This window comes from Culex quinquefasciatus, chromosome 1 (genome assembly GCF_015732765.1).
Source record: "Culex quinquefasciatus strain JHB chromosome 1, VPISU_Cqui_1.0_pri_paternal, whole genome shotgun sequence".
NCBI lineage: Eukaryota > Metazoa > Arthropoda > Insecta > Diptera > Culicidae > Culex > Culex quinquefasciatus.
Window position 1 is genome coordinate 24,204,145 of NC_051861.1, and position 25,932 is coordinate 24,230,076.

Sequence of the window (25,932 nt, forward strand, 5' to 3'; positions counted from 1 at the left end):
TAATTCAATTAAATATTTACCTACAAGTGAGGGAGAGAGGAGCGCGAAACATTTCATCCTGTACGCCCCTGAACGGCAATCATTAAGCTAACCGCTGAATCCGAACATTATTGCTCCCTGCTGAACCCGCACGGAGTTCTGGGGCGTTCAACACGAGCTCCTCAACTGCTTTACTGACGCTTTTTTTTGTCCGGCTCTTCCTGTTGCTTTTCTGCTCCATGAATAAATAAACATGGAAGCATAAATTATGATTTTAATAAATTTTTATAATTTCTGCTTGCCTAGGCTAAACCTTGGCCAATGTTGCATGACTGTTCTTGTTGCTGCTATCAGACCGCCGGACCATTCCGGTTGAGCACAAAAACAGATTACCTACCGAACACGGAGGTGGATAACCGGTTCACCTTGCGAGAGCAGTGCAAAATGGTCTGCAAGAAGCCCCCGTGTAACTTGTGGGGAGCTCTTTTTGCACAGCATTTTTTTTTTTTGTTCTGGGCCAGGATCCCTCACAGACAAAGGCAGCCAGGCAGCCAGGATCATGAATTGTTGATGAGGCTCGTGCGCACTACGAGCAAACCTCCACGTCGGTGTTTGCGGGCGTTCGACTGTTGTATGTTACTACATACTTTTGCATGTAGGTACGCGGTACTCGGTACACTTCGGAGGAAACTAGACTGAATAAGGTAGCGAGCAAACAGGCGGAACAGAAAAAAATACAGTTCCCCCGGATGTGTGTGGCCATGGCCAGGCATCCAGGGTTATAATTACCGACGAAAATCCACGTGAATATGGGTTGCGGGAAAGTGGGTTCCAAGGTGAGAGGCTTACCTGCAAGGAGAAAGAAAGTAGAAAAAATTGGATTAGTACATGTTGGAGGAGGGTTTGACGGGAAAACAAACAGGAGAAACTAAGTAGGTTTACTCTACTACACTAAATTATGCAGGAAAAAACTAAATTTTATTATTTATAAAATATGTTTGAAGAAGAAATCAGATACACGCCATGAATAATAAATTATATGGTATTCTAGTGTAATGCTGAAGCAATTAACATTGTTTTGCTTCATTTGATTTCATAGTTCTCCAGAACTCGGCATACTTAACTTAAACGTTTTTTCTTGAGTTTTTTTTAAAGTCTTGAATATAACAATAATGCATGCATTTAAAAGTTTTTATTTCATTCTTGTAAAGTGAAAAGCAATTTCGGAGTGCAAAGATTATTTATTATTATCAAAGTTGTAAGTCAAAATTATAAAATTACAGCCAATTCTTAAAATTTCAACAATACAAATTCCTCCATTTTCTGTAAGCGTTGAGTACGGTATGTCCACGCATCCTTCCTCCCCTGTAGACTCTGTAAAATGTGATTCGTTCTCAGAATCCTCTCTGCGGTAAACACAGCGCAGTAGGGCTGGCCATTTTTTTTAAATGCATTTTTGGGTGTTCTCGAATGTTGTGCAAACTTTGTGGGGGCCTTCCCTATGACCAAATAAACTATTTTGTGTGATTGGTTCATCCATACAAGTCTCCATACAATTTTGGCTGCTGTCCATACAAAAATGGTATGTTAATATTCAAACAGCTGTAACTTTTGAGTGAATTTTCTGATCAATTTGGTGTCTTCGGCAAAATTGTAGGTATTGTTGAGGACTTTTGAGAAAAAAATAGGCAAACGAAAAAAAAAATTGAAGATTTTTTTATCAACTTTTTTTTCACAAAAACTCAATTTCCCAAAATACGTATTTTTTGATTTTCGAGATATGTTTATGGGGAAGAAAATCCGCAATTTTTGAGCCATAGAGAAACATGGTCAAAAATTCTGCCGCCGAGTTATGATTTTTTGAAAAAATAGGGATTTTTGGAAAAACTCGAAGTTTTATGAAAAAAACAAGTTTGACATTATTTTTTAATGCAAAATCGAATTTGCAATCTAAAAGTACTTTACAGATTTTTTGATAATGGGCTCCGTTTTCAAGATATAGCCACCGAAAGTTTGATTTTAGCGAAATATTTGCAGTTTTTCAATTTTTAAAAATAGTTTATTTGGTCATAAGGAAGGCCCCAACAAAGTTTAAGTCAAATCAAAAAATAACAAAAAATAAAAATGGTCGAAATCGGCCGATTTCGTAGAGAGTTGCTCATTTGCTAGATTCTTGGTTTTTTTGCAGACAAATACTTTCATCGCAATATTGTGTTTGAATACCAAAGAATCAATTCGGTTACATGTTTTTTTGATAAATAATAATTAGCAATATTCACTCTCAATTAAAAAATAGTATGTTTTTCTGTTTTTTTTTTTAATATTTTCAAAATTTTAAAGAAAAAGTGTCCCATAAGAAAAAAAATCATTAAAGCAACGCTACTTTGATATTTTATACGATCCAATTATTTCAGAAAAGCAGTGAAAAGTTGTATGTTATAAAATATTTAGAATTAAAAAAAATCAGCACTAAGCACAAAGATGGCTTGAGACATCAGGGCCTTAGTAGTGAAATTGGCAGTGCATCTCAGTAACAATGAGGAGGTTGCGGGTTCAAGTCCCGCCTGGAGCCCGGAGATTTGTTTGCCTAGTGGATCATTTAGATACCAACAGTCCTTGTTTCTTTCGAATATCGTCGCTCTCCAATTTTCCAAAAAAAAAATAATTTGAGCAGTAGAAGTTTACTCTATTTTTTTGTCTTAACAGAATTCAAAATTAGGATGCATGCATTTTTTGCGATATAGGAGTATGACATTTTTGCCCGTTACCGACAATTATCGACATTACCGATGGCTTTTTGGTTGTATTTCACAAAAAAAAAACACTTAGCAGAACGAGGATTGAACCACCAACTTCTTGGTTATAGATCCGACACGCTACCACCGCGCCATGGACGTTTGATGAAAAGTGAGTGAAAGAGCACCAACATATGCTTCTCTTTGGAGTGTTGCTCGGGGACGGGCCAGCTTTATATGTGTTGGTGAGAACTGCAGATCGCTGAAATTTTTACACGTGGGCAAAAATGATCTACGGGCTTGCTGCAAAAAATGTTATAAAATATGACATTTTCTGCAGCAAATCCAATGTTGCAGATTTTGAGATATATTTTTCCTTTGGGTGTAGTTATAGTTTAAAGTAACAAAATGCATATTTAAAGCTAGTGACAAAAAAGTTGAAATAATAAGTTGTAACGATTCTTATCACGTAGCACCGCAAATCGTGTTTTAATAGCTTTCAAAAATGCTTTTTCAAAGCTTCCACTTTCCTAATTACTTTATCGTTTCTGGAAAAGCAAACCGCAACGAAAAAAAAACAGGACTCACTCAAGTGCAATCCGCCGACACGCAAACCTTTCACGCAATGTTCGTTTCCCCCAAAACGCACCCAACTGCATCCGGAGCGCAAAGACTTCAAGTCCCGCGCGCCAAGAAATGGATTCTTCACGGGAAAACTACCAAAGATAAATAAATTAATAGCGAAACATAATTTGAGCACGTTTGCTTCATCCCGAGACGTGGGACTACGCTTCGAGGTGAACGAGGAAACGCGCGCGCTCTCGTGCTTAGTCCCACGTCAAGTCCCAGTCCAAAATGTAATTAGTTGGCAAAGTCTGTTCAGATGTTGGCGCGGAAAAGTACGCGCCCCGGCACGGGCCAAGAAAAACAAGACTTTCGTCGAGGATGACTCGATTGACTGACTGACGGGCAGACAGACTGACTCGCGAAGTAACCGCAGTCAGTGCCTAGAAGTGTGTGTGTGTAGAGCAGCGCATCAGCAGCAGCGGTTCAGGCAAGCGTAAACAAACAGCACCTTTCGACAAGTTGTTTGAGAATCCGGTGCATGCCAGGAAAATCTGCGATGCAGAAAGTGGGGGGAAAACCGTGCTTTATGCTCCAGTTGAGGATGCTTGGTTGCGAGATATGTAGGATAACAATTTTGAACTCGATCAATAACAGAGGAGGTTGAGTATGTGTTTTGGACGGATTTACTAGGATCTTCAGGCAGTTGGATGCTATGATTAGACATGTTTGGGACATCGATTTTTCCGGTACCTGCTTGTGTAGTGGACTTTGTGGGTCTTAATGCAGTAATTGGTCCCCAAAGTCCCCCGCTGACGACGGTAGTGAATGTAACTTTGTATTAGAAATGTCAAGAAACCTCCATAAAGGTTCTGAAAGCATATCTATTGTTCTCGCCGTAATCGTTCGCGATATTGATCGAGTTCAGAGTAACGACCCAAATCTTAACGGCTTAACCATCGCGCTAGTTCTCTGCAAGGCCAGTCTCCGGGAGGGCCGATCCCAACCTTCAAAGTAGACTCTCGCCCCTCACACCTATAAACCATAATTTCCGAGCCATGATTGCAGTAATTGCCACTTTAGCACGAAGCCCATAATGGAGAATTTTTGCACAAAATGAGCTCAAGAAAAAGGCGTCGGGCACCAGCGAACCGAAAAACTCCCAACATAACTGCTCCGTCTCCCCCCACCTAGTGATCCACATTTATGAGTTAAGGCACCAGCTCCCTTTTGCTGCGCGCAACTTCAATTAATCTTTGCATCTCCCTCTCTCATCCACACCCCGTAGGTTGTGCAACAGTCTAGAACCGGAAATGGCATGGTCAAGCTTCGTGCAAATTAATGGACCCTTCTTGCACCGCACCCTGCTCCTTCGCGGCTACTCCAAGTGGCGATCTCATACATTATGATTGCACCTTATTTGCGAGCCCGTCAAGGTGAAAAGGGTCGGACCTCGTTGCGAAAGGTGCATCGAGTTGTGCGCGTCTTATCGTGCTAGGAACGTTGCAGCTGAAGACAGCTGAAAGTTGGATATTGAACACGATCAATATCAATGAGCTTGGAGCATGCATCAGCATGACATCTTCATCTAGGGAGTTCAAAAAATGCTTCTCAAGTACGGACTTCCAGGTTGAGACAATTCCTACGATATTCAGTGAGTAGTTGACATATTCAAGGTAAGTGATCAGTTGATCCATGTTGTAGATGCGAGATTTGGTATGTACATTTTACATTTAAGCTAACTCTGTCAACCTGTCAATTTTAACTGTAGAGTTTATGAGTTATTCGCTCTACAGCATTGCCTTGGCGTTCTGGATTGCGAGATTTCTACTTGAAACTAAGTGTCCGAAGGCTTGAATTGTTGAGGCAATTGCAAACCTCTTTTTACACCTTAGCTTCCATCCACCCCGGGATTCGAACTGACGACCTTTGGATTATTAGTCCAACTGCCTACCAGCGACTCCACCGAGGCAGGACCCAAGGAGACGACTCCTACACGATCACACTCTGTACAAATCACAATCCTTTAGTAATATCAAGTGTCTATAGTCGTAACCTTTACCCTTAGGCGGGTTTAAAAGACCCACTCTGTTCCAACCAACATTTATAATGTTCTACCGGCAAAGCCTAAGAGGCCACATCCTCTCACCATCAGCAACATCACGTAACCGAGCGTCGTCTATTTTACGAGTGTTTAACATAAATTTTACTGGCAAACTACCTTTCTATCTTGCCTCCCCCCATCGCTCTCCCCACTTCTGCAATCCCAACGGGATCCGCTCCGCCGGAAAACCACCACGAGCTCCGGAAGCTCAACCCGACGAGGAGAGAGCTTCGGAAGTCATGAACTACCTGGCGCCAGTAGTCCCCCGTGTAATAATTAACGAGACCTCAAATCTGCGGCCCGGCTCTCTCCAGGTTAGCCGCGGGCCATTCCGGCCCTGAGCACGTTCCGGAGCGGCTCCCGGACTAGTCGTCATGGGTACACACGTCATAAATTTCCGTTTTTCTTCCACGGCTGTGGGTTTCTTGGCAGGGAAAGCAGGTGCTCTGGAGGAGGCTGCTAAAGGATCCACTTAAGGGGGGGGGGGGGGCTTAGGGGAGAAGAAAGTTTCTTTTTTGTGGCTTTTTAAGGAAAGAGAGCTATCTACCTAGCGGAAAGTGAAAAGGCTTTTTTATCAGGGTACTTCATGTTTTGTTAGTGATTGATAAGAATTGTTCATTTTGTTAAATAAAACTCATCTCAACTATTAAGCATGTGGTGTTCAAATGAATTAATTCAGTTGATTGAAGCATCGCTCTTTCATGAGATTATACAGAACGAAAAGGCTTAAGAACACATTTGTAATGTTTATCAGAGTTCGGCATCGCTACCGTACCGTTACCCGAACAAATGTACAGTAATTCATGACCTTTCTCTCCAAAATAAACGAACCTCGCGAAGAAGAATGTCAACCTCCGCCAGGACACGAACTCGGCCCGGCTAGTGACACCGTGCCGGGGCTACTTTAAACGAACATTACCGACAAATTATCTCTCTTGGGGAGGACGACCCCCCCACTCAGAATTCGGAACAAGAGAGGAAAAAGTACAAGAAAGGTAATTAGGGTGTCCCCGTTCCGGTGACGACCATTTCTCGTTAACGAGAATGTGACTTTTCATCCCTCTGTGTCCAGCATCCAAGAGGGCAGGGCGCTCTTTCTGCCGGGGAGAATCAGCATCTGTGTCGAGATGAGAGCGATTAGACGCGTTTCCGTGACCTCGCTGTCCCCCCCAGATAGGTTAGAGTGGTTTGAGGAAACGAAACAAGGGATGCTTTTTTAATTGGACGATGAAAGTGGTGGGAAGTAAGGCGTTTGAGGATTTTGGGCAGCTTTAAATTCCGATTCTAGTCAAGTGGTCAAGTTTAAATCTCTTTAAAGTGAGGAACATTTGTAACGTTCACCAAATCTGTATAATTAGGAATTCAATTTATGAAACTACCTATGTTAGTTTGCAAATCAGTCAACCTGTCAATAAACTAACATTTTTGTTTTAAATTTAACTTTCAAACTCTTCATACACGCGCAACATTCTACCCAGGAATTTCTCGGTCAACTTTTTGCAACTCCGCCACCGCATCATTCCTGCTATATTATTAAAATTTTCAAAATAATTATGAACACTGCTGACCACGGTAACACGACCAGCGGATGATGTGCTTTTAATCCTTCCGCCACCCCCCCTGGGAAAACTATTTCCACCAATCCACAAAGTTTTGGCTCATATGTGGCGATGTAAGAGTAGAATTTCCCGAGGGACTCTCCATCCCTCAAAGGCTGGCGGAATCCCATCACTTCGGGGCGCCAAAACCTAACACAAATAATTAATTAAATGAAATTTTAATCTCTCATAGAGTTAATTAAATTCATTTTCGAAGCCGAACTAGGGGGGCTCACTCGCAATTTAGGAGCTGCGACCCATTATGAGCTAATAACCTGGAACATGAAGAGTTGGTCCGGGGGGTTCGAAAAGGGGTGTTTACGTGGAGGCATTACTAAATTTCATTATGTGTGACCTCGGCTCCGGGAAGTCCACATATTTGCATAGACTCACACACATTCGTTTGTGTCCCCACAAATACAGGGCCCAAAATAGGATTAAAATTTCAACTTTAAAAGCGACCGGAACGACCCAGAAAGCCCGGGCACGGTGTGAACCAACGGGAAATTGGGACATTAATTTTTCAATCTCTGACCGGAATCGGGTGTGATGAGCGTTACACCTCGACAACAAAGTGTTACACAAAACGCACACATGGGTTGACTTGGTGTGGGTGGACATGTTGGGAAGTTTGCTACAATTTCCGGTGCAAGTAGGCGGGGCGGCGTGCGAATGACCTGGGGACAAAACGAGGGAGTTCCCAATCACGGACGTCAACGTCAAGGGGGTATCTGAAAGAGATAGTATTTCGATACTATTTCGAAAATGTCTAGTCTAGAGAGTTCGCGCATTTAATGGGGTAAGTTTGGTATTAACTGAGTAAGTATTTAGTGGATCCCGAGAGCAGTTTGGCGTTTGGTAAGTACATTTTGAATATTCTAACTAACCCTTTGTCAAACTGTCACAATTCAGTCAATATGTCAAAACTAACTAGCACTGGAAACACAGGCTCTTAATTAAACAAGGATTCGTACATGTCGGTATGCGTAGCTCCCACACGTACAACCTACTCATGCATCACTAATCAATTTCAATTAATTATTTACCAATCACGGGAGTAATTTGCGCCAGTATGTGTGTTCGCTCCCTGGTTTACGCTTGACCCTTTATTAGTGAGTACCCAGAAGTACCGAACTAATCGACTGCAAATCTGATACTCTTCAGCCTTGCAACCCTCAAAAGACTATCAGTGCAGAGCGCCTGTAACATGATATCCAACTAGATTGCGCCCAATCCAGCTCAGGGTTATCCGACCGAACCGACATTAACTTGTGCACCACAGTTCGCTTCTATGTGGTCACGTGAATGGTCGTCCTGAATGCAATCCTTGCAGCGTGCAGCAGCTCCTCTTAATTAAGGATAATTGGTTAAGCTGTTTCAGTTACACACTGATCTCTCTCTCTCTCTTCTCTTCTCTTTCGCGCGACATTCAGCCTTCCCTTGTGCGATGTCTTCCAAGCTGAAAAGAAACCTAATCTTCTTGCAAGTTTGTTGTTTACTGCAAGAAGTGTGTGGTTTTTTTTATCTTCGCTACAAGTCTTTCAATTACGGTGAGGACTTGTGTGTGCCCTCCGAAGGTAAGGCTAATTGGGTACACAAGTTTAGGGAACTTGTCCAATTAGTTACAACAGACTGGAAACTCTCACAAACTTTGAGCCAATCGGATGGAAGCGCATCGATTACGGAATAATTTTCCAGATTTTTAAGCATGTTAAAATTCATGGCACATTTCCTCGGCTTGTCGAGCGCAAAATGGGTCGAAAAGACTGAGAGAACTGCAGCCTGGTCAACTTTGACACAGCTGGTTGCGTTCCCAGATGAGCGACCAACGAATCGAGGAAAATCCGTTTTAATTAGGTCCCGTCGCCGAACGGCGAATCAACTGGAAGTAATTCACGGTGCGAGTTTCCAAAAATTGGAGAAAATAATGCAAATTACAGCGATGCCAATTGAAGCCAGTAAAGAACTTTTCATGGATAAATCTGCTTAAACGTACCGGTTGGCCTCTGGGGCTTGCACTTCCGTCCGGTGTTTAATTGAAAAACAATTTAATAAACAAAAAAAAAATGGCGGCGTGTAATCTCAGTTGGGAATTTTGGCCTCTACCCGGAAGCCGACCCCGTGGAAAACTCTGTTTTTTCGTCCCCAGCCCTTTGTGTAAATTAGTTTGATTAATTCAATATTGGTGCCCGGCGGTGTGGTCAATGGAAAAACGGATGGGCGGAATATAATTTTCACCTGCAAACGTGCGAGTGCGAAAAGTGCACTGGTGTAAATTTTGTGTTCGATTGCGGACTTCAAAGTCAAGGGAGTCCCTTTTTAAAACTATGGAAGAGTTTTTCTGAGTAAGTATTTAGTGCTTCGTTCGTTCTTAAACTAACTCTGTCAATCGGTCAAAGTTCTGTAAATTTCTCAAAACTAACATAAATTATACTAAAATTTTATTCAGTGCCCACATTCCAGCCCAAATCAGTAATAAATATTTTTCGGTTACGCATATGTGCGTTTAAAAGCCCAGTTTATTTTAATTAAATTTGATCGCCGATCACCTTTTTTGAAAGCTGGACGCGAGGGGGGGCAATTTCGGGATGAGTCCCCGGATATGGCCGGGGATGTGCATAATTGGTTTTTCCTCAGCCAAGTTGCCAGCCAATTGTGGTCCAGTCCTGTTTGGCTTAGCTTATTAACCTACCTGTGGGCCCCACTATAAAATAGCTGGTTAGTGTGGTTTGTTGGGTGATTTGGGGGGTTGGACAATGCAGAGCTGCAGGCGCGCGTGTAATTATGGCTTGCGAACAAAGTAAACCAACAATTAAAAGATCAGTTTGCGTTTTGGTGTTTATACACGGGCCGGAGCATCCCAGCGGCTGTTGCTGACTAGGTACAATGTTTGGATAATATGAACTGGTAATTGCGAGCACAAAGAGTAACTCAAATTTGAAATGTTGGAAAACAAAAAGTTAAGCGAACCTTATTAGCTCATGAACAAGCCGGTTTGAAATCTTTTTAAAATTGAAATTCCAATTTTCCGCAAAACTCACAGTACATGACGATTATCGACAAGTCTTGCGGAGATTTGACGCGCATCTCGAAAACGGACTTCAAAGTTGAGGGAGTAACTCTTCAACGTGGTTGAAGAGCTAGTCTTGTTCGAGTCTGAACTGAGTAAGTATTATACGTTCCTGACGGAAAATGAATTCGGTAAGTCCTTTTTGAACTTCTTAAATTAACGCTGTCAATCTGTCAAGTTAATATGTTAAGTAACTAATTGTCTTGTGGTGGAACGCTAGAATAAATAGAAACTTAAGAATTAGGTTACTAGCTACAACACAAAACACGCAAACACACACACACAATTAGTACCTTGTTTTTACAAGAAGTGCTAGTAGTGGAAACAGTAGTAGTAATATTGGAAAGAGCAGTAGTAGAAGTGGTAGAGGCGTAGTAGAAGGCACCAGCGGCGTGGTGTGCCGGATACCGCAGTGGTGTTGTGGTAGCGTTAGCGTTAGCAGTAGTAGGTGAAAGTGACTGTTTGTTGAAGTGAGGCGGGGAGTGAGGATTGTTCGGGGCGGGCGGCGAGGAGGACGAAGACGTCGACGAGACGGTGCAGTCCGAGTAGGGCAGCGCGGGCGGCGGCGCGCTGAAGAAGTCCGGCGTTGCCGGGTAGAATCCGTAGCTAGCGGGAAGTAGCGGCGCGGCGGCGTACATCGGATATTGGAGGTGGACTTGGTTGTGGTGATGGGCGTGTAACGAGGATGGTAGAATGTCGCTTGTTAATCTTACCATTGTCTCTTTGCCGGTAGGAATGATGCCGGATGAGGTGGTGGACGCGAGGCTAGGGTCGCTACCGCTCAGGGAGTTGTGTTGGCCGTTCAGGTTGATCTCGGCGGTGTACCGGCTGAGGAGCGCGGCCGTCGTGGGTGTCGGTGCGTAGTAGGTCGGTTGGTGGTGGTAGTTACAGTGGCCGCAGTAGCACAGCTGCTGGGCGGCGTTACACCCGTTGATGGTGGAGGTGACTGCTGCTGCTGCTGCCGTAGCCGGAGTGGTGTACGACGACGGAGTGGACACGAGGGAACTCGGGTACAGGGTGCAGGCCGGAGGATACGGGGAAGGCGTCGGATAGACGGGGATGGACTGCGGAGGTGGCGGACTCGAACCGATCGGCTGAGGACCTACTACGGGAGACTGCGGGAGCTGGTGCTGCTGCTGTTGCTGCGGAGGCAACGGCGGCGGTATAAAGGGGGGACAAAAGATCGGACCCGGTCGGAAATACGTGGTGACGTGAATTTTAAGATGCGGTACGAGCGTTGACAGTGAGATTCGCTTTTGCTCGCTTTGATCACCTAAGTATTTTTCTTTAACTAGTTTGATTTGTCTTGATAATTGAACTCTTTGCTATAACACCCTTAAACGTCTAGATCCTTACTTGCTATCGTTATTAGCTAATTGTTGCCTTTAAAGTGTGGCGGAAATGTATAGAAAAGGATTGTCCTAGAAGTTTTCGTGTAAGAGATTGTCTCAAAGATTGTCTACTACGATCCACCTAATGCAGATACGGCCTCTAGACACAGAGATATGTGTAAGTGTAAATTTGATTGTTTTCTGATAGATTGTCAAGGTTTGGAAACACGACACGATTCGGTGCGATTAGTACACCTGATTGGTCTGATATAGCGATTGAATTGATTGTCAAAACGCTTTCTCCTTACTATACTAAGATTGACTTAACCCTACCGATTCTGTTGCTAGCGCACACTAACACGTAAAAAATTCTAGTAAACTTTAACCCTGCACAGACGCACACACGCTTACTCACTCGTCCGCTCGCGCAAAAACTCACTTAATTTTAATTATTTCCTCTGTTCTGTTTTTTTTTTTCGTTTGTGTTGAACCTCGCGCTCGATCGCTCGAATTTGCTGGATTGTTTGGAAATCTAGCTTCTAAAAATACCACCGTCTTTTCCTTTCTTTATCCACACACAATCGCTCGGTTTGTATAAGACTGTGTGTGTGTTTGTTGTATATTGACTTTGACTTCTTCAAACTGCCTGAACGTACCCCGCTTTCTGTACTATCTCTCCGTAGCCTGTTCTTCTTCTCCAGCAGGTTCGTCTAATAAGTACCTAGAGTTTTAAGGTTCCTCCACGCTCTTTCCCGTGGAACGCAAGAGTTCAAAACCACGACACACGCAGACTCGAGCTGGATCGAGAAATATATTTATTGTAATTATTTTTGATTATATATAACCGGTTTTGCTCGCTTCCCTTCCTTCTCCCGGACGTTTTGAGGAGGATTCTTCCCTTGGCCGCGGAGAAACGGGTCTCTGGACGAGGTAAGAATTTCGAGAAAGAAAAGGAATCGGAGAAAAACCTGATCTGAGCCGACTCGTCGTCGGTGAACTCTTCGCTCAAGCCTCAATGATGTGGTGTAAACAATTGCTTCTTCTGCTTGGACTTGTTCTGCTAGGTTTCCTCTGACTTCTGCTGGCTACCTCTCGCTCGTTCTATCTCTCCCTGATCTTGCACAAATCTCTTGTGTTATTATTTTCGAACTCGCTTCGACTTTTGGGCGACCTGGTCGATACTTGGGAGTTTTGAAGAAGAAAACCGGGGGGCTAAACTCGTTTCTTTTATGATGCCGTGAACCGTTCGATTGATATGTTGATTGTCTCTCTCTTACTCTGCGTGCGTGTCACTAAGTACTACTGGGTAATGCTGGGTTCTCCTCGCTCAATATTGCACAAAAACACCGAGTACAAGAATTGTGGAAAAATCTTTGGTTAAAACGCTCTCTCAAAATATTTTCCCGGTTCAGCTTAATACGTAATCTCTCTCTCTTATTCGTCAACTGTTGAGCAACTGCGCGAAGCGCTTACGATAATCTCAAATCTCCTTACAAGACAAAAACTTAAAAACAAAAACAAATCTCAACAAAATATGCTCAGGTATACTTCTTTGCCCGCGACCTTAAAACTTACGCGACCTCTCAACAAAAATTGCACAACAATCTAGCGCGCTTAGCCTCTTCGCAGCTTGTCTCCCGACGTTTCGGTTCGCTTCGCGCGTGCCTTCCTCAGGGGGGCAGGGATATTCTCTCGGTAGGAGGCGGAGGAACTGGTCGGGGATCACTCTTCTACTACTTCTTGCCAACTGCTGTGCGCGGGGCGCGTTCGCAGAACCACCACACACTCTTCCCACACTTCCTGAAGATCTGGTGCAGGTTGCGGCGCTGAACTCACTCACTTATCGCTGGCGATCGAACTCGTTGTTGACAAACGCTTGCACACACACACGGTCTTCTTACTCTTCTTGCAAGCACTCTAGGTACGATACGCGCGATTGATTGATGGATGTGTGTTTCGTGCTGGTTCTCTCTTCGAGGTGTTTTTCCAGATGAAATTCGGCCGGATTGACGCGCGCGGTTTGGAGAATGGAAACGTGTGTGAGAACCTTAGTTGTCGGAACTTTTGACGTTCACGGCGCGGCGGTACTTTCACAGAGGAAAAAACGGATATATGTGGTTGATGAATGTGGGATATGATGAATATTGAATTGATTGAATTGATAATCGGCGAGCGCAGACGGCGTACAGAGAGAACGTTTTGCGGGAAAATCGCGTTATCGACTGAACCGAGCGTACCAGCGACGATGCGGGCGACGTCCTGCTCTGCAGAAGATTCTGAACTCTTGCGGGAGCACACTCTTCGGATACACACAATACGTGCACACAATCGGATGGCGTAACTTCGGATTCGCCGTCCAGGATCGTCCGCGCTCGTTTGTTCGCACCGACCTGCCGAATCGGCCGCTCTCACTCACACCAGCGCGCGTAATCGGGGGCACCCACACCGCTCGGAACTCACACGATAGCGCTCGGAACTTCGGGAATGGTATGCCAGGTGAGTGACCGGTGACTTCGGCTTACACGACAAGCTCTTCCTGGGAACCTTTTGCAGAGACCGCACACTTTGGTTCACTAATTTTTAATTACAGGAACCTCGATCGATCACTTCCAGAACAGATAGAGGGAACACTAACGACCGCCTCAGTACGGTGGAAACCGGAAACGTGCACACAGTGGATACAGGTAGAAAACAGAACTAGGGGCGTAGTAGGTCGCAAAGCAAAGCAAGACTTGAAGACGGATAGCACAGACTGCTGGAGAAAAAAACGCTCCGAGAACGCGCGACACGGCTGGTTCCTCCGACACGGGTTACAACAAAACTGCTGACGGTGGCCACCGGTCGCTCAGAGGGCGCGCTTTGCTGCAGCGGGCACTCTCCGTGTGGCGGAACGCAACCCGGGAGACCCAACAGCGCGCTCCACATACATAAACCTGCGCCGCAACCGTACCATACAACATGTATAAAGGTGCTTCTTCTACCATTCAAAAAGACCAAGACTTCCACGAAGAAGCTCCCAAGAACCGACGCTAGCGCGAGCAGGACCGCGCTCGTACACTTGTCTTGCGCACTCCGAACCCCCGGCCACATTCTCGCTCGCTCCTTCTCTCCATTGTCTGTCCCGTCGCTTCTCATCCCTTCTATGTATTGTCTCTGCGCAGCTTCTTCTCCTTCGCACTCACTCTCTCGCGGGCACTCACCCACCACTCTTGTTCACTTCGTGTTGCGTGGCATGCTGCGACGCGCGCACAGGTGCGAACCCCATTCTTCTGCACTCTTCGTGGGTTCTTCGGCTCGACACGAAGCCGAAAACGGAAATGAAAGTTAATTACACCACTGGTTGCGCGCACTGGAGCGCGCGTGAGTGACTCTTCGTGACTCCGCGCGGGGTGAGTGCGAGAATGAGAGCTTCTGTGGAACTGGTGTCGGGAAGAAGAAGCAGGTTCAAGAATCGAGCTAATTTTATTGATTCAGGTGAGCTTTTCTTTGCTGCTGCTCAAGGAGGGAGGGAGAGATATGTAGGTGAGTGAGCGGTGGTAAAGGTGCGTGCGTGTGAGTGCCTTCGTGTGTTTGTGTGAGGAAGAATTGTTAATGTAAGCGACCGGCGGTTAATGGTGGTCAACTTGTACGAATTGATTGCTAATCGAGGCTTAAGTTGTTTGGGTTTCGGTGGTTTTTATGGAACGAGGAGAAGTGATGTGATGATTTCACCCAACAAATGTTGAATGGAAATAATATTTACACCTGAACTCTCAAGCTGGCGAAAAAGGTGGAAATTGGTTATCCGACATTTCCGCGAGCTTTGGATTTTAGTTATTAAACAGTAAGATATTCCAGAATAATTGAAAATGGTAATTTCAACTATTACATTTAAAATAATAATTTCAGAACAATAAAAAATACATAAATCCATTATTTAAGCATTCTTTCTCTTTCACAAATTTACAAAATGTTATTCACTCAACTCAGAAAACTAAAATAAATTTTAGGAAAAAAAAGATGTTTTGCTTAATTTTGGCAGGAACATAACATAATAATAAGGTTTAAATTTTTTTCAAAAATCCGATTTCACCGGGACAATGATTGGAAAAATTTCACGGAACTCAGAAAAAAAATCTCTGAAAAGGCCAACCCAAACTAATACTTATTTACATAGAATCTTAGAATTTATTTTAGAATTCCATCTTTTAAATAAAATGATAGTCAAATTATTATTTCATAAAATGAAAGTATGATTTCATTGAGCATGTTTTCGAAGACAATCGATAGTTTACTGTCGATGATCTGAACAGTTAAACAAAAGTGAGCTTTTATTTGATCATTGAAAATTCATATGCATTTATATATACACAAAGAATAACAAAGGGTCCATAACAAACAAAAAGCAAAACTCTTAAAAAAATAATAATAATTAGAAAATTCAGATTTTTGATTTCAGATTTGAATGATATTTTAAAACATTACTTAGGTATTATTTAAAAGTTAATGATATAACTATTCGGGGCCCGTGGTGTAGAGGTAAGCGTGATTGCCTCTCATCCAGTCGGGCTGGGTTCGATCCCAGAAGGTGGCATTTTTCGAGACGAGATTTATCTGATCACGCCTTCCGTCGGACGGGGAAGTAAATGTTAACCTCGGTATAACCTAGAGGTTAGGTCGATAGCTCAGTCCAGGTGTAGGAGTCGTCTCCCTGGGTCCTGTCCCGGTGGAGTCGCTGGTAGACAGTTGGACTAACAATCCAAAGGTCGTCAGTATGAATCCCGGGGTGGATGCAAGCTAAGATGTAAAAAGAGGTTTGCAATTGCCTCAACAATCAAGCCTTTCGGACACCTAGTTTCGAGTATGAATCTCGCAATCGAGAACGCCAGGGCAGGGCAATCTTACTGAATGATTTGTTTTTTGATTTGTTGGTATAACTATTGTTTTGTGAACTGGGTGAAAGCACACGATATGCGTCAGTCGAAAATGTTTATCGTCCCCTCCAAACAAAAATTCGCTCAACTCATGAATATGAATAAAAAATATCTCAGAATATACATCGGTCTCATAATAGGACACTGTCCGTCTAGATATCACCTGAAAAAAATTGGGCTCAGTCCAATTGATATCTGTCGGATTTGTAACTGTGAGACTGAAACATCAAAACATTTGATTTGCGAATGCAGCGCTGTTTCTGCAAAAGAAGACGGATCTTCAATAAGGGCATAATAAGTCCAAATGATGTCTGGCTAGAAAACCCCGGCACAGTAGTTGATTTCATCCTAGAAATCTTGCCAAACTGGGGTACATCGCAGTGTCAGCCAATGACCGTAACCCTAAATGGTAACGTGTCATCCTGAAATTTGCGATAACAAAATGGGTATACCGCAATAGATCAACTCAATGGTCGCAGTGGTTCTAAACCCAACAAAAAAAAATGTTTTTTTTTTAATAATTGTTTTTCTTTTAATTATTATTGAACAGTTTATTTTAAGCATTTGAGTTAAAAAAAAATTGAAGAATATTCATGATTTTTTTTTACATCTTGTGATATTTAAGCATTTACTTGAAAAAAATATCAAATTTCACGTATTTCACGCGAAATCCAAAATTTGGGAAAATTCACTAACCCTATTAATAGGAACTATCCATAAACCACGTGGTGACCTTGTTGAAATCTCAGGAAAATTTTCATACAACACAAATATTTTTATATTCACATGGAAGTTCCGGAGATAAATTTCATCAAAATAATCGAGATTCAGCTTTTAAGAAGTGTATTAAAAACACTAGAGAACTTCTACAAAAAAAATAACTTTAGAAGAACATCTCCTGGAACAAAAGTTACACCAAACTTATTGCCAAATGAGTGTCTCATTTTCTGATAGTAATCCAACCAAGACCAAACTTCCGTCTGGGGTGCGGTTCCAAATCTTGGCCCCACCATCGCAAGACGTCGCGAAACACGTTTGACGACCGGGAGGAGCGGAGTTACACCAATTTCAGTTTCCCTGTGGGGACCTGTTTGGGTGTCTCGGACGTGACTTGGATTCTCGGTTGGCTCTCCGGCACTGTCTACACGGGCGCGCAGTCGTCTGCGTGAGAAATGTGTCAAGAATTCCACGCATCATTAAGCCATCAAGCTGCTGTGGCAGCTATTAGTGAGACGCACACACACACAAACACGCATACGCACGCAAAAGTTGAAAACAAGAGAGACGGGTTTAATTTCCTTCTTTCGGTGGTGACGATGACAGCTCCGCAGTTATTACGAACTTGACGGTGGGCAAATTCTTGGGGCCACGTCGTCGTTGGCACGCGAAATTCTAGTTTTCGAAAAACGGGATATTTAGAAGATGTATAGAAGAAAGTTGCGAAAAGGTTTGCTCCCCTCCCTCGGGCGTGTGCGGCTGATGGCATGGCCAAGCCCCTCGGATCAAGATTGAAGAAGTTGAATTGGGTGCAATTTCCTGGTCGTTAATATTTGGAGCCACGAGTTGGGAAACAAGAACGAGTTTTTGAACTTTTTACTTTTCAAGTTCCTTCGATGAAACATAACGTATTATTGCGTAATGATTTAAACTTTTTGGAATTTGAATACTTCGAACTGATAAACAAAAAGTTACGGTTTAACTTTTACGTTAACATGTTATTTGTTTATTTTTTATAGAGTGCTTCCTATCGACCGGATCACAAATTTTAGGTTGGGTTTTTGGCTTTTCGGTCTTGGCGGAAAAATTCGAAACAACGCTTATTTTCTATTGTACAGATAAAAGATGAAAATATGATTATATTGTATTTTGCCAATAATTTTTTTTGTACATTATTTTGAATATTTGAGAACTAATGAGTCAATGTATTTTGAAGATCCTAAAAAAGTTAATTTACAATGACAAATACTTAAATAAGCTTAGAAGTCCTATTATTTAAACAATTGAATTAACTTGCATCAAATTGATGTCACTCGCAGCAAAATTTATATGTGCGTCATAAAACTAAATTATGTAAGACTCGGTCACTCCTTCTCTCCAGCAAAAGTCGCAGAGCGAAATTTATATCTCAAAAAAAGGGGAACATCCGACTTCTCCACAAAATTCCCCTGGCAAATTCACCAGCATCCCCATCTCTCCATACGAAAGCTTTCCAAGCTTCCTCGCAGGGGAAATTTTGTCCCACGCGAAAAAGCTTTCCGTAACAGCCACTTGTCGGAATGTTCCCATCAACTATTACATCATCACCTGTTTCCCCTCCAACGCGGGAAAAGCTCCGATCCTGCTTGGTGAGAGTCCTTCTCCCCACCCAAATTTCTCCACCACTCCAAAGAGGAGAAAGAGGTCCTGCAGTACATAGCATTTCCTCCCCTCGGGAAACAATGGCCCCACGTGGGGGCGAAAGAGACAACCGGATGGCCTTACCTTCCTCCAAACACCCCTCCTCACGTTCGGGGGTTCGGTCATGGACGACGTAACGGTGAGCTTTGCCAACAGGTCGCTGTAAAAGGACCTGTTGAGGATCCCCTCGGTGGAGAAAGCTTTCACTTTTGTTCGCATGGAGGGAAAAGCCACCCACCGAGTGAATGGGATGGCAACAGGTTTGTGGAGATTTGGGGAAACTTTCGGGGGTAGAAGTGACCGAAACAGGTGCAGTTGATGCGATGATAAGATGATGGAAACGCAAGGTAGTTTATAAAATTATGATTAATTATTTTAAATGAAAATTCCAAGTAAATCAATCGATTTTATCGCAAAAAAGTAAATATCTGTAAAATTTTCCAAGATATGCATTCCCGGCAGTCCCGCCCGTGTGGATCAATCGGACCGCGCGCTGGACTCACACTCCAGAGGTCGCTGGTTCGAATCCCGCTGCGGGCGCTCTAAAATTCTTTGTGTAAATATGGGTATTCGGCGCCGTCGCTCCGTGCCATACTTTCATACACTTAGGAGCCCAGGACGGCGAAGTCCTAGTAGATAAAAGGAAGACACTAGTGGTTGGTACTAGCAATGGTGGCCGACAGCTATAAAGTCAACTTCGTCGTTTTCGCATTCCCGGCATTTTGATGAACCTGAAACTAGGTTCAAAATTTCTGTAAAGGGTCAAATTATGTCGTTTTGATATGTTGATATATAAAGAAATGTTTGAGCGCAACTTATATGTTTGCATCTGCTAAATAAATGATATCAAAAAAATCACCTTTCCAACGTATCTTAACTCAGTATTTGATTAAATTTTTTTCCATTTTGTGTTATTTTGCTTTAGAAACTGGAGAAATGGTTCATACTTTTCTACACAGCAAAAAAATATGGTAGAATTACATGTGGGAATGGGAAAACCTTTTATGTCAAAAAATTGTGTAATTTAAATCTAAAATACGTAAGTTTACTTCTGTTTCATTGTAATTTCACTTTTTTAGCCCTCTAATGCACAATTTTTTGTGAAGAGATTCCTACCATCTAATATTATTTTCATTTACTTTATTGTTTGTTGTTGCTATTGATTTTATTAGGGGAACTTTAACCCTATGGGTCATTCGCTCCCGTTACCTTATTGGTAGGCTTTGTGATTTTTCACGCTCGAATATTGTAAATTTCACGGGGACCTAAATTTCAAAACACCAAATTTCACGTAAATTTCGCGGAACGATACAAATGTTAAAATTACTCTGAAAATCTTGCGTTCAAATCACAGAAACTACTTTTTATGCTTCATTATATATTATTCTTCAATAAACTAAAAAAAACTTTAATAAATTTGAACGTGACACAAAAAAAAACTCCTAATTTTCAAAAGAGATTCCACCTAGTTTATGGAAGGGCTCTATAAATATTTTTAATAAAATGCAGGGCATGCATATTCTTATTTATTGAACTGCTTTTTGAAATATTGAATAAAATTTAAAATAGCGTTTTCGCTGCTTTGCTTTATTTTATTTTATTTCATATCAAAGCAAGATTTAACAATCTTGTCCAGCAAAAAATGAGTGAAATGATTCGAATTTTTTGCGACATTTGACACGTTAATATTTTTTAAAGGTTTTTATATCCCTTTACAAAATTAAAAAAAAAATCAAGATAAAAACAAAACAAAAAGTTGTATTTTATCTTTCACGGGAATCGTCCACCCAAATAAATAAAAAACCTCTTAAAACTAAACAGGACTGAGAAAAAACCTGTAATGTTTTAAAAAGTTAATTTCAAAGCTTTCATTTTATTTTGAATAAAACAAAGCTTGAATCGTTTAATTTCTTTTGAAACTATACCTTTCAATTAAAATAGCTGTAATTTTTTTATAACAGCGAATGATAATATTGCTAAACTTAATTTCTAGAAAAACTGAAAAATTCAAGGAAAAATCTGAACAATTCTTCAAATGGTTCATATCAAGCTTTTCAATTAAAAAATAATAAAATTTACTCTTATAGTCTGTTGAAAAAAAGAAAAAAATGATAAATTTCACGTATTTCACACCGTCCACAAAATCGTCAAAAATCACTAATACTAAACAACGCATCCGCGTCATTAAACAAGGGTATTCATCCGCTTAATTCTACAGAAGTTCATAAGATTATGTTTATTCCTGTTGAGATAAATAAATCATTTTGAGAAAAATCGTAACAGTTTCAAACAAACATGAAATTTCACGGGATTTCGCGGAAAAAGCCAAACTTCACGGATTTCACGCTGTCCGCGCAATCGTGAAATTTCACTAACCCTACTTATTGGTATTTTCAAGGTTTTACAGCCACTTTTTCATTTTTTTTTTTTGCTTTTTTCACATGTGCTGCTTTAGATCGATACGATTGTCATTCAAAATGCGTTGAGGCATAGTCTGGGACATTACGAAAACTACTCGTTATCACATAAAATATAGGAAATGTTAGTGAAAAATACAGCCAAAGCTTAAAAAAACTAAAGACCTAAGACTAGGCTATTTTTTTTTTTAAATTGGTTGCAAAATTGATTTTTAAGTGAAATTTTGGATCGAAGCCCGCCTAGAGGCGGGGTTGAGTTGTAGAGGGTTAACCTAAATTGATGTAATTTTACGTCATAAAAGAGGCAATTTTAAACCATCGAATTTAACACCTTCGAAATTTAGACAACTTTTTGCTGTGCATGTAATTAAAAAAACTAATTTACACCTGCAAATTTTCAGCTCGAGAGCGTAATGTAAAATTTAGGATTATTTTAGGATTATTGAAAAAATAGTTTTTTTAAGTTTTTTTCAAACTTTTTATCTATTCAAACATCTTTATCTACTTAACTACAACAAAGTTGTCAGTTTCCATTCAGTTTACCCCCAGAAGAAATATAATCCGTGATCGCAACGCCATAAAAAGCACAAATCTCTATCATATTTAATGCTTAATGTTAACCCTTGTTCCTTGAAGTAGCCAACCAACGCCATCCAAGCCACACACGATATTTGTGTAACTTTTGCATGAGGGATACAGTATAGATTCGCAGCTCATTTCCACTTGAAAGGAAGCCTCTTTCGCGGGGGAATATCCATGATCTTTTGCATTTTTGTAATTGTCTGCAAATGTTTTTTTTTACTTTTACTTTTTAAGGACCTGACCTACAATTTTTCAAAATTTTCATAGCTGATAATATTTTCAACAAATTTTTAAATCATAATTCTATCCACAACACCTAAAAAAAAGTCAGATGAATCCAACCTAAGCAGGGATGATCCATCCGTCACGCTGGACCTGGGTAAAAAAAACATGGGTAAGAGCTTACCCCCTCTTTCCTTAAGTCCCGGGGCCAAAGTGGAAATTCAAACCTACACAAAAAGCCGGGGCCCCGATTCTCGGTGGAGAAGGTGTCCATTAGCCTTTTCCTCGGGAGCAGCTCGAGTCGAACCAAGCCGAGATGATGACTAAAAGGGGCTTTTGCGGTGAGGTGTGCTCGAAAAGGCAAAAATCACACGAATCATCCCGGGCAGTTTCAGATCAGATTTAGAAAATTTTGACCGTAATACCTACTGGATGGGCAAAGTGTAAAGTTAGAACCAAGCTTCGCCCTAAAGTAGACTAAAAATATGATCATGGTTTCGAACTTCATTTTACCAAATAGGAGGTAGTTTCGGTGGAAAATGATGGAGACGAACTCGATTTGGTGTTTTTTTTTTTTTTGATGAAAAGACGCGAATAACCTTTCGTTCCACATGACACGAACACAATGAAACTTTTGTATTCACAGAATCCATCCTCAATTGTGAGATCGGACAACAGACAATGAAATTCAACGAAATGGGGTGATTTTATGAATTTGAGCAATTCTCTAGGAAAACGGCAAATTTCGACCCATACAAGTCTGCATACAATTTTGGCAGCTGAGCAGTTCTCTACGAAATCGATCTTTTTTTTTGAATTTTAATTTTTGTATTTTTTAATCCGGCTGAAACTTTTTTGGTGCCTTCGGTATGCCCAAAGAAGCCATTTTGCATCATTAGTTTGTCCATATAATTTTCCATACAAATTTGGCAGCTGTTCATACAAAAATGATATGTGAAATTTCAAAAATCTGTATCTTTTGAAGGAATTTTTTGATCGAGTTGGTGTCTTCGACAAAGTTGTAGGTATGGATACGGACTACACTGAAATGCTACACGGTAAAAAAATTTTTGGTGATTTTTTATTTAACTTTTTGTCACTAAAACTTGATTTGCAAAAAAACACTATTTTTAATTTTTTTTTATTTTTTGATATGTTTTAGAGGACATAACATGCCAACTTTTCAGAAATTTCCAGGTTGTGCAAAAAATCTTTAACCGAGTCATGAATTTTCGAATCATTACTGATATTTTCAAAAAATCGAAATATTGGTCGCAAAAATTTTTCAACTTCATTTTTCGATGTTAAATCAAATTTGCAATCAAAAAGTACTTCAGTGAATTTTTCAAGTTATAGCCATTTTTAGGTAAACTTTTTGAAAATAGTCGCAGTTTTCCATGTTTTTAAATTAGTGCACATGTTTGCCCACTTCTGAAAAAAATAATTTTTTTTTTGAAAGGCTAAGAAAATTCTCTATATTTTGCTTTTTTGAACTTGGTTGATATGACCTTTAGTTGCTGAGATATTGCAAAGGTTTAAAAAGCAGTAAAATTGATGTTTTCTAAGTCTCACCCAAACAACCTACCATTTTCTAACGTCGATATCTCAGCAACTAATGGTCCGATTAACAATGTTAAAATATGAAAAATTTGTGAAATTTTCCTATCTTTTCGGAAAAAATATTTTCATTTTTTTTAAAATCAAGACTAGCATTTCAAAAAGGCGTAATACTGAATGTTTGACTTTTTTGAAATGTTATTCTTGATTTGAAAAGATTTTTGCATAACCTGGAAATTGCTGAAAAGTTGACATTTTATGTCCCCTAAAACATATCAAAAAATAAAAAAAAATTAAAAATAGTGTTTTTTGCAAATCATGATTTTGTGACAAAAAGTTAAATTAAAAATCACCAATTTTTTTTACCGTGTATCATTTTTTTTCAGTGTAGTCCTTATCCATACCTACAACTTTGCCGAAGACACCAAATCAATCAAAAAATTCCTTCAAAAGATACAGATTTTTTAATTTTCATATATCATTTTTGTATGGACAGCTGCCAAATTTGTATGGAAATTTATATGGACAAACTAATGATGCAAAATGGCTTCTTTGGGCATACCGAAGGCACCAAAAAAGTTTCAGTCGGATTAAAAAATACAAAAAAAAACGATTGACCGAAATCTCAGAGAATTGCTCAGCTGTTAATATAAAAATGATACGTAAATTTTCTAAATCTGTATCTTTTCAAAGCATTGTCTTCGGAAATTCTTGGCATTGATGAGGACTATTCAGAAAAACATGAACACGGAAAAAATATTTTTGCCGATTTTTAAATTAACTAAAAAACTTGAAATAAATTTATCAAAATCATTTTTTTATTTTTGAAGTTTTTAATATGTTTAAGGGTACAAAAACCACAACTCTTGAGGCACAGAGAAGTACGGACCAAAAATTTTTTGTAATGTGTGTTTGTGATGTATAATGGGAAAAATAGAAATTTTTGTAAAACACATTTTTTGACTTTTTAAAGTAAAATCAAATTTTCGGTCGAAAAATACTTTACAGATATTTCTCATACAGTGCACCGTTTTCAAGAATCTTGAACGTGCTACGTGTACTCAAGGTACAGCCACATAAAGTTTCATTTGGCCCGAAAAATCCCCGATTGCTTATCAAATATTTTTTTCGAAAACATCAGAAAATTTCCAATAAGCCTAAGAGACAATGAAGATTGGACTTCTGGTTGAAAAAAGGAACAAGAAAATCGAAATTTTCAATGTTTAATGTTACAAAATTATACACTTGTGAAATTGTATGGGTCAAACATTCAATATTACGCACATTTGAAATGTTAGTTTTATTTAGTCAGCCAATAGCTAATTTAGTCAGATTTGAGTGGATAGTTGCATGTTACATGACCAAATGAATATTTTCTATATTTTTTATTCACCATATTGACCCCACAATCTTGGATTACATATTCTCAGACCAATTAACAGCATGTAAAGGATCAAATTTAAGATTAACTACCTAACATATGACTATGACAATAATATTTATTCGTGATATTCTTATCAGAATAAATATTTTCAAAATTTTAAATTCAAGCCTGCTTCCAGGAAGTTTTACTTTCCAAATCACAGCCATCACATTTCCTCTTCTGTATACTCTTACGCTTCTTTTCTCTTCTATCCACCTTGTGCCAAATTTCGGGAGCAAAGACCATCCAAAAACCTTCCGTATTAGTCCTGTCCGGCGGTTTTTTGCCCTTTCAACCAGCATTGCAGTTTTATCATCGCTGCAGGACTTACACATTTCACTACCCGAATCGCCTTGTTACACAGTTCACTCGCTGTCCAACATGAGGGTGAAGATGTCCGCGAGTCCCTTTATTTGTGCCCAAACAGACGAACTTGCAGTTATCAGCGTCTCTGCACGAGAGCCCTTTGCTAGAGCAACTCGTTTGTAGAACAAACATCGCCACCGCACATCCCGACAAAAGGTGACGAGTTACCACCTTAAACAATGACGAAACCTATCTTTTTGTAAGGATGACGGGCTGTTAACGCCCAAAGGTAGGCAGCGCATCGTCTGAAACGAGAATCTACGAAAGATGGAGCGCGAGATGTTTCGGTCGAATTTGCTGTAAAATTGCGTTGCACAGTGGGAAAATTGGATCATTTTTTTTTTTGTGAGAAAGCCGGTCAGAGGTCCCAATTGTGCCGATGTCACACCGCTGTAATCCTTCAATTCATCTCAACCAATTTATTTTTCATAAACCCAAATTTTCCGCCGTGCCTCAGTCCCACTTTTCAGATCACCATCAGAGCGGAGCCAAAACAGAACTGAAAGAGGGAGTAGGGGGCTGGGGGCTTTTGAAGGATTCGGACATACAAATTCGGAGTGACACGTTAAATCCTGAGCTCTTTGTAGTCGGAAACAAACAGAAGAGAGAGGAAAAAAACCCCGGGAACAGAGCAGGACACGAGGATTCCACATGTCCTGTGTCCTGGACCTTCT

The 25,932-nt window shown here is 40.8% G+C and overlaps 1 protein-coding gene across 10 annotated transcripts in view; it reads right to left on the reverse strand.

Moving 5' to 3' along the window:
- Positions 1-25,932, reverse strand: part of LOC6039090 (polypyrimidine tract-binding protein 1) — a 466,473-nt gene that overhangs the window by 213,661 nt on the left and 226,880 nt on the right. Inside the window, exon 1 of one of the 10 annotated variants that reach the window (XM_038249982.1) lies at positions 10,764-14,205. The exons of 8 other annotated variants lie outside the window; for them this stretch is intronic. In XM_038249982.1, coding sequence (XP_038105910.1) covers positions 10,764-10,766 — 3 coding nt within the window. In that variant the 5' untranslated portion in view covers positions 10,767-14,205. Of the gene's footprint in view, positions 1-10,763; positions 14,206-25,932 lie in introns of those variants that run through there. One more of the 10 variants, XM_038249983.1, reaches the window with a different exon arrangement.